The sequence below is a fragment of the Lolium perenne genome, chromosome 4, assembly GCF_019359855.2.
Source record: "Lolium perenne isolate Kyuss_39 chromosome 4, Kyuss_2.0, whole genome shotgun sequence".
Taxonomy (NCBI): Eukaryota; Viridiplantae; Streptophyta; class Magnoliopsida; order Poales; family Poaceae; genus Lolium; species Lolium perenne.
In genome coordinates, this window is record NC_067247.2 from 302312252 (window position 1) to 302322071 (window position 9820).

At 48.5% G+C, this 9820-nt stretch overlaps 1 protein-coding gene across 1 annotated transcript; it reads left to right on the forward strand.

Moving 5' to 3' along the window:
- The first annotated feature begins 8737 nt into the window (after window positions 1-8737).
- On the forward strand, window positions 8738-9438 carry LOC127295954 (histone H2A). The gene has a single exon (XM_051325985.2). It carries the CDS (start codon window positions 8802-8804, stop codon window positions 9267-9269), a length of 468 nt encoding a protein of 155 aa, XP_051181945.1. The 5' UTR covers window positions 8738-8801; the 3' UTR covers window positions 9270-9438.
- The last annotated feature ends 382 nt before the right edge of the window (window positions 9439-9820 follow it).

Genomic DNA, 9820 nt, shown 5'->3' on the forward strand with positions numbered 1-9820 from the left:
AGCACTAAGCTCTGTCGGCAAGACAAGCACCATGTTTGTGCCAGCCGATGTTCCATCATCGGCTTTCTTTTGCTTGGGACGCCACTCCATTCTCCGTGGACGATCCTCTTCATCCAGGGCTCGCTGCACCTTTGCGGCCAGATCAGGCCGTGCCTTCCTTAGCGTATGCAGGTATAACCTTTCGGCTTCCTCCAGGCCACGCAACCGCTGAACCCTGCGTTTCTGTGAACGGCTGAGTCCGTCAGGGCACCACCTTGGACGGTGGCACCTGTCTTCTTCTTCTTCTAGTCCTTCGTCTTCGGAATCCTCAAGATCTGCCCAACGAAGTGACTCAGCACGTTTGCTTGGTGGTGGGAGAGGCCCTAAGCGCTCAAACACAGACACGTTGGCTGCCTCCTTCTTCTTCTTGTTGCATTCTGGGCAATTGCCGATTGTAGGCAATCGGCTCATTCCTGAATCCCAGCAGTGTCTGAAGAAAGGGCAGTCCCAGTGTCTGGCGTTGTCATCTTGCTCCCTTGATGTGTCCGTGGCACGGCGCTCGTGCTCCTCCTCATCGCGATCCTGCCGACGACGTCTTCTGGCTTCTCTAGCCAGACGATCTCCTTCATCATAATTGGACCGTCGGCGTTGGTCATACTGATTCACATATTTGTTGAGGAGGTGATCAGAGAGAGGTCGCTGATATCTTATGTTCTTCACTTCTCCCTCTGTGACGTAGCGCTTGCCATCATGATGGAGCCGATCGCGTGGAGCGGCCTCCTCTGTGTCCTTGCTATGAGAGCAGCTGCCCTCATCTCCATCTTTGCCAGAGTGGTTCCCAAGTCCTACCATGTTGATGCTGAACGTGGGACCTGGGCTGGCAACCCTCAGGGTAAATGACTTCTACCATGTTAACGCGGGGAAGGGCTGGGTGTCTACCTTCATGGCGTCTTGGTTGAAAATTAAACGCCCCTTCTCTATCGCCGCTTGGATGTGCTGACGCCACACCCTGCAGTCGTTGGTGGCATGGGAAAGCGAGTTGTGGAATTTGCAGTACGGCTTTCCGTTTAGCTCTTGCGCCGTAGGGAACTTGAGACCTTCAGGAATCGTCAACTGTTTCTCCTTGAGCAGGAGGTCGAAGATTTGTTCAGTCTTGGTCACGTCAAAATCAAATCCCCTGGGCGGCCCTGGTGGCTTTACCCATTTGCAGGATACGGGGGTTCCTCCCCGAGTCCACTCAGCCACTGCTACTTCTTGGTCCCCCGCAGGCACTTCACCTTCCTCTGTATCGACCATGACTACTGCACGCTTGAACTTGTCTTGGTACAGTGCAGGTGGCGCTGTTCATATGCGATAGTTTCGAACCATGTGCGCCGGCGAGGATAATCTGCTTGGGAGGCCATGTCCTTGAGCTGTGTTGCAAGGCCAGCTACGCCAACTCGGCCTTCCTTTTCAGTTATACGAACCGAATAACATCGGTTCCTAAGATTCCTGAAGCGCTGGATGTACTCTGTCACCGTTTCTGCGCGCTTCTGACGTAGTTGTGCTAGATCGGCAATGCTGGACTCGGAAGCTTCTGAATGGTATTGCGTATGGAACTGCTCTTCCAATTGCTTCCAAGACCGGATGGAGTTTGCTGGTAACGAGGTATACCATCCAAAAGCCGATCCTGTGAGGGACTGTGAAAAGAGCCTCACGCGTAGCTGATCCGACACTGAAGCCGGTCCTAGTTGCGCCAAATATCGGCCGATGTGCTCGATGGAGCTGGAGCCATCTGATCCACTGAATTTAGAGAAGTCAGGGAGCCGATATTTAGGTGGCAGCGGGATCATCTCGTACTCGTCGGGGTACGGCTTGGAATAACCGATTGCCCTCCTTTTCGGCATAATGCCGAACTGGTCTCTCAATATGGTACTGATCTGATCCGCCGTGCTGGCTGCAGGAGATGCGCTCTGAAGATTCGCCGGGGTGGCGTACTTAGCCAGCCATGTTTGCTTTTCCAGCTCTGAGCCAACTGCAGGAGCTGGGCTCGGGAGTTTCGTCGGGGTGGCGTACTTAGTTAGCCACGTCTGCTTCTCAAGCTCTGTTGCTGACGTTCCTCCTATTTGCGCCGGAGTCCCTGACGTCGTGGCCTGGTTTGAGAGTGGCCAGTTGCCACAATCTGGCACATACGTGCACGCGTATCCTTGAGGGATCTCCTTGGGCGCCTCAGCCAAGAACTGGTAGTCACTAGGGTCACCACCGATCTTGTAGACGACGAATGCCGGTGTAGCCGGCACTTCAGCTGGTGCTGCCAACGCATATGGCAGCGGTGGACGGGACTGGAGTGGCAACTCTCCTTGATGCGTCCCGAGAGCTGGTCCTGACGGCGAAATGCCGGTGGCTCATGATCTCCTGGATCACGCGCAGAGCGAGACGCTCCAACACGTTGACCAAGTTTTCAGAGTGGCGGTGTAGCGAGTGAGCCACCAAGTAGTTGATCTCCTGCCGTAGGGCCCTGGTGCGTTCCTCCGACGGGACAGAGAGATCTATCCCATCGAGTGCACCTTGTGGTGAGAACCCCTTCCATCTGATGCCATGGGTACGGGTTCTCTGAAAAGAGCCGATGAGGTCGGCTTCGAGGGTGGCCTTGATCTCGTCATGTTTCTTCTTGAGCTCAGCAGGCAGTTCCTCGTAGGTAACTGGCGTGCCGTCCGTCGCCATCTCAGAGGTAGATGGCGATGTGGTTGATGTAGACGATTGTCCCACCGGGCGTGCCAGAATGTGTTGATCGCCAAAACCCACCGGCGGGCAGCGGCCTGTCAACACAGGTAGAGCCGGGAAGAGCCTAGAGCTGCGGCTGGCTGAGACCCCTCCGAGCGACGGCCCGCAATGCTCTTCTGGTCACACGCGGCGATGCGAAGTGCAAGGGCGTGCCACCTGACCTATACCTGGTCAGGAAGGTGATGGGGATGCCTCGCTTAGTTCCTGCATGGCATACACGTAAACATTAAATAAGAGCCTCGATCGGCTCTCAGGTTATCCTGTGAATCGGCTCAAAGAGCCGATCCACCCATGATTCGTACGGGGTGCACGAATACCTGGTGATCCTGCTTGATCAAGATAAAGCTAATGAGATCTACGACGATTTAGGGTTTTCACCGCATAATCGGATCATCCTACTCCAGGTTGGGCCTCGCGGCCACGCACGGTGCTCGTAAGCCGATCCTAAACAAGGCCACACAACCAACAATGAAGTTGATCATCGGAACATCCTGTTTAGGACTTGCGAACGCCACCCTACGTGCCGCTGGATCCTCCCCCCCTTTGTAAGGCCTAACTATTGCAGATATTAAACTAATCCTTGCATAACAAGGAGCAATCGTAACGGATCAGATCTACTAGATGATGAACAAGCAGGGTGCCGCCCCCACACCTGAGATAGGTGTGAGGGCGGCTAGACATGCAAGGGTTGCACTACGTAAGCATGTTATACGGAGAACTATGCTAACCCTAACACATCTATGATAACTACGTTGCCCGCCATCAAAGACGCTTGATGCAGGCAACGCATGAACAACGTGGGGCTTGTGCTGCCTAGATCGCAAGATGCGATCTAGGCAGCATGTCGCTTACCTGATTGAAACCCTCGAGACGAAGGAGTTGGCGATACGCCGAGATTGGTTTGTTTTGGGGGTGAACGTTGTGTTGTTGTTTATTCCATAAACCCTAGATACATATTTATAGTCCAGGGGACTTTCTAATTCGGACGTGCACCTAACCGTACACGAGTAAAACTCTAACTTTTAATCTAAGATGCGATCTACTATATTACAGATACATGGGCAATTCAGCCCGACTTCGTGTATAAGGCCAATTCTTGTTCTTCCTTCCATGTATATCTTCAAGTCTATCTCAATCGTGGCCCACCTCTTGACTCGGTCAAATTCTGGTGATAACACACTCCTCCATGGTATGTGATTGTTGGACGGCACCCGAAGGATTCGGTTAGCCATGGCTTGTGTAAGCAAAGGTGGGGAGGAGTGTAATCATAATAAAACTAAAATAAAAAGGCACTCCTTCATGGTATGAGATTGTTGGCAGGCACCCGAGGATTCGGTTAGCCATGGTTTGTGAAAGAAAGGTTGGAAGGAGTGCCACACAAAAATAAAATAAAATGGGAGCCGCTCTTTGAAGGTTTGTATGCAGCAAGGGGTTAGAGTGCCCACTACCATTCGTTGACAACAACAAACACCTCTCAAAACTTTACTTTTATGCTCTCTTTATGTTTTCAAAACCAAAGCTCTAGCACAAATATAGCAATCAATGCTTCCCTCTGCGAAGGGCATTTCTTTTACTTTATGTTGAGTCAGTTTACCTACTTTCTTCCATCTTAGAAGCAAACACTTGTGTCAACTGTGCATTGATTCTTACATACTTGCTTTTTTGCATTCATCATATTACTTTATGTTGATAATTATCCATGAGATATACATGTTACAAGTTGAAAGAAACCGCTGAAACTTATATCTTCCTTTGTGTTGCTTCGATACCTTTACTTTGAATCTATTGCTTTATGAGTTAACTCTTATGCAAGGCTTTTGATGCTTGTCTTGAAAGTACTCTTCATGAAAAGTTTTGCTATATGTTATCTATTTGTTAGCAACTATAAATCATTGCCTTGATTCACTTCATTAATTTCATATGCTTTGTAATAGTATGATCAAGGTTATGTAGGTAGCATGTCACTACAGAAATTATTCTTTTTATCGTTTACCTACTCGAGGACGAGTAGGAACTAAGCTTGGGGATGCTGATACGTCTCCAACGTATCCATAATTTCTGATGTTCCATGCTTGTTTTATGACAATACTTACATGTTTTGCTCGCACTTTATAATGTTTTTATGCGTTTTCCGGAACTAACCTATTAACAAGATGCCACAGTGCCAGTTCCTGTTTTCTGCTGTTTTTGGTTCCAGAAAGGCTGTTCGGGCAATATTCTCGGAATTAGACGAAATCAACGCCAAAGATCTTATTTTTCCCGGGAGGCTCCAGAACACGGAAGGAGAGTCGGAGGCGGGCCAGGGGGCCCCCACACCATAGGGCCACGCGGGCCAGCCCCTGGCCGCGCCGGCCTATGGGGAGGGCACCCTGTTGCCCCTCCTGCGCCGCCTCTTCGCCTATATAAGTCCTTTCGACCTAAAAACGCGATACCTTTTGACAAAACTCCATAAAGTCTCCAGGGGCGCCGCCGCCATCGCGAAACTCCAATTCGGGGGACAGAAGTCTCTGTTCCGGCACCCTGCCGGGACGGGGAAGTGCCCCCGGAAGCCATCTCCATCGACGCCATCGCCTCCATCATGCTCCGTGAGTAGTTCCCCCATGGACTACGGGTTCTAGCAGTAGCTAGTTGGTATTCTCTCCTCCATGTACTTCAATACAATGATCTCATGAGCTGCCTTACATGATTGAGATCCATCTGATGTAATCGGTGTTGTGTTTGTTGGGATCCGATGGATGATACATTATGATTAGTCTATCTATAAAGTTTGTGAAGTTATTGTTGCTGCAATCTTGTTATTCTTAATGCTTGTCACTAGGGCCCGAGTGGCATGATCTTAGATTTGAGCTTTATAATTATTTCTTAGATTGTATCTACAAGTTGTATGCACATGTCGCTGTCCGGAACCAATGGCCCCGAAGTGACAAGAATCGGGACAACCGGAGGGGATGGCGGTGATGTGAGGATCACATGTTTTCACCAAGTGTTAATGCTTTGCTCCGGTACTCTATTAAAAGGAGTACCTTAATATCTAGTAGATTCCCTTGAGGCCCGGCTGCCACCGGCTGGTAGGACAAAAGACGTTGTACAAGTTTCTCATTGCGAGCACGTATGACTATATATGGAAAACATGCCTACATGATTAATGAATTGATGTTCTTTCTTAATACTTTATCAATCCTGTCAATTGCCCAACTGTAATTTGTTCACCCAACACTTGTCATTTATTGGAGAGTTACCACTAGTGTAGATCGCTGGGAACCCCGGTCCATCTCTCATCATTATATACTCGTTCTTCATGTCATTGGAAGTAGTATTAACTATTTTTCGGTGCCATCGCCTCTGTGTTACTGTTATCGCTGCTGTGTTACTGTTACTATTGCTCTCATATTACTGCTGCTTTCACATCACCCCTGTTACTAGTGCTTTTCTAGGTGCAGCTGAATTGACAACTCAGTTGTTAAGGCTTATAAGTATTCTTTACCTCCCCTTGTGTCGAATCAATAAATTGGGTTTTACTTCCCTCGAAGACTGCCGCGATCCCCTATACTTGTGGGTTATCAACGTCTCAAACGTATCTATAATTTCTTATGTTCCATGCTACTTTTATGATGATACTCACATGTTTTATACACACTTTATGACATTATTATGCATTTTCTGGCACTAACCTATGCTGTTTTTGGTTTCAGAAATCCTACAAAGGAAATATTCTCGGAATTGGACGAAATCAACGCCCAGGGTCTTATTTTTCCACGGAGCTTCCAGAAGACTGAAGAGCATACGAAGTGGGGCCACGAGGGCCCGTAACCATAGGGCAGCGCGGCCAGGGAGGGGCCCGCGCCGGCCTATGGTGTGGGGCCCCTGCGCCGCCTCCAACTCTGCCCTTCCGCCTATTTATTCCCTCCGTCGCGAAAACCTTATTACCGAGAGCCACGATACGGAAAACCTTCCAGAGACACCGCCGCCGCCAATCCCATCTCGAGGGATTCAGGAGATCACCTCCGGCACCCTGCCGGAGAGGGGAATCATCTCCCGGAGGTCTCTACATCACCATGATCACCTCCGGACTGATGTGTGAGTAGTTCACCCCTGGACTATGGGTCCATAGCAGTAACTAGATGGTTGTCTTCACCTCATGTGCTATCATGTTAGATCTTGTGAGTTCCTATCATGATCAAGATCATCTATTTGTAATGCTACATGTTGTGTTTGTTGGGATCCGATGAATATGGAATGCTATGTCAAGTTGATTATCAATCTATCATATATGTGTTGTTTATGATCTTGCATGCTCTCCGTTGCTAGTAGAGGCTCTGGCCAAGTTGATACTTGTGACTCCAAGAGGGAGTATTTATGCTCGATAGTGGGTTTATGCCTCCATTGAATGCAGGACGGTGTGAGAAAGTTCTAAGGTTGTGGATGTGCTGTTGCCACTAGGGATAAAACATCGATGCTTTGTCTACGGATATTTGTGTTGATTACATTACGCACCATACTTAATGCAATTGTCTGTTGTTTGCAACTTAATACTGGAAGGGGTGCGGATGCTAACCTGAAGGTGGACTTTTTAGGCATAAATGCATGCTGGATAGCGGTCATATACTTTGTCGTAATGCCCAATTAAATCTCATAGTAGTCATCATGATATGTATGTGCATTGTTATGCCCTCTTTATTTGTCAATTGCCCAACTGTAATTTGTTCACCCAACATGCTATTTCTTATTGGAGAGACACCACTAGTGAACTATGGACCCCGGTCCATTATTTTACATCTGAATACAATCTACTGCAATCATTGTTCTCTACTGTTCTTCGCAAACAAACATCATTTTCCAAACCATACAATTAATCCTTTGTTTACAGCAAGCCGGTGAGATTGACAACCTCACTGTTAAGTTGGGGCAAAGTATTTTGATTGTGTTGTGCATGTGTCACGTTGGCGCCGGAATTCCTAGTGTTGCGCCGCACTACACTCCGTCACCAATAACCTTCACGTGTTCCTTGACTCCTACTGGTTCGATAACCTTGGTTTCTTACTGAGGAAAAACTTGCTGCTGTACGCATCACACCTTTCTCTTGGGGTCCCAACGGACGTGTGCTTCACGCGTTATCACTTACCTCCTAAATATCTTCTCCTTTTCACACAAAGCATGACTACAGGTCTCTTCGAGTATCTGGATGCGCATGTTGGTTGAATTCTAATCCACGTTTTGGATGGAGTATGAGCACGAAAAAGGTACCTACTTGAGATTTATTATTGCCTTTATTATTTTTCGAGTACTTTTCTTGACTATATGATGCATTTGAGCCTTGAGCTCTACTGCACTAAGAACTAATTATAAACTTCCCAATTTAGGGACATTTCATTAATTCACACTAAGTGTAGACTTTGGTATTGTTTTATATGAGCTTTCAACTACTTCTAATGTGTTTCACTTATTTTTTTATGGTAATGGTCTTCCCATTATGGTATGAGATAAAACTCTAAACCAAGGACATTTTTTTAGTTCTATTACTGAACTCTTGAGTTTGTGTTCTATAAATAGTACAATCATACTAAGAATTTTTTCAAATCTTTCCAAGTTGTACCTTCCATAAATCTAAAATTTGACATCATACTTATCCTTATCCTCTGTTTTTGACTGAGTATTAGTTATTTTACCTTGATGCATTTTCTTCTATGGCGTGATATTGGCAGAAAATATGTACCACCTTAGGAGCATGGAACATCTCAACATCACTCGAAATCTGATCGGTACAATATGTAAGTTTCCCGCCTTTCCATCCATCAGTTCGCGCTAAAATTTCCCAGTCCAACTTGAGAGATTCTCGGATCTGACGCGCGCGCAGGGCAGTTTGGAGATCGCAGCCGTCCAATCCCCACCGATCCAGCCGCACATTTCCTTTTCATGCGGATCGGCTGGCCCACCACCATCTCCCACAACGCCTTTTAAATCCCCACATCGTCGCCAAGTCCATCACCAGCTCACTTCGCAATCCGCCAATCCCCATTCCCCAATCTGCGAACACTTCTCCGAAGCCCAGCAGATTTGCCATGGACGCCTCAGGCACTGCAGCCGTCGGCAAGGCGAAGAAGGGAGCGGCCGGGCGCAAGGCCGGCGGTCCCAGGAAGAAGTCGGTCAGCAGGTCCGTCAAGGCCGGCCTCCAGTTCCCCGTCGGCCGCGTGGGTCGCTACCTCAAGAAGGGCCGGTACGCCCAGCGCGTCGGCACCGGCGCCCCTGTCTACCTCGCCGCCGTCCTCGAGTACCTGGCCGCCGAGCTGCTGGAGCTCGCGGGCAACGCCGCCAAGGACAACAAGAAGTCCCGCATCATCCCGCGCCACCTGCTGCTCGCCATCAGGAACGACGAGGAGCTTGGCAAGCTGCTCGCCGGCGTCACCATTGCGCATGGCGGCGTGCTGCCCAAGATCCACTCTGTGCTGCTCCCCAAGAAGACGGCCGAGAAGGCGGCCAAGGAGCCCAAGTCGCCGAAGAAGGCTGCCAAGTCCCCCAAGAAGGCGTAGAATATTTGCGTTGCGTAGGTTCGAGTATCCTGGATTGATGGGTTGTTTGTCTGGTGTAGTTGTACCTTCTGATCTGTAATTTTATCTGTTCTTGGTAACGCAGTGCTATGATAATTTCCCCCAGTAGCTTGTGCCGCTAATTGCAAAGTCAGAATTACTGTTGGAGTAATTATTTCGTGTTCTGTAACTTGGCTTTGTATAATTTGTCCAGTGGGCAGTAGCAATGCGTTTGAAAATTTGCCTCCAGACAACAAACTACATCAGCGCCAAAATTATTACGCGCTCAGGTAGTTGGTATGGGTAAGTGCCTGAAAATATTCGGCAAGCAATTGTTTTGGTGCAGAAATTTGCCGCTCTCGTTTCAGTTCAGAGAGTTGGGCGGGCAAATTTCGCGTTGGTCTGAAGAATTGCATCTTTCGGGCTTATGGGGTGGATTTGCACTTCATGGCGTTTGAATTTCATCCAGGATCTTGGGCGGTTAATTACAATGGTTGTGAAACATTTTCGGTTGCGCACTTTCGAAAATTTCTGGCGCTGAGATTTCCCGCTCC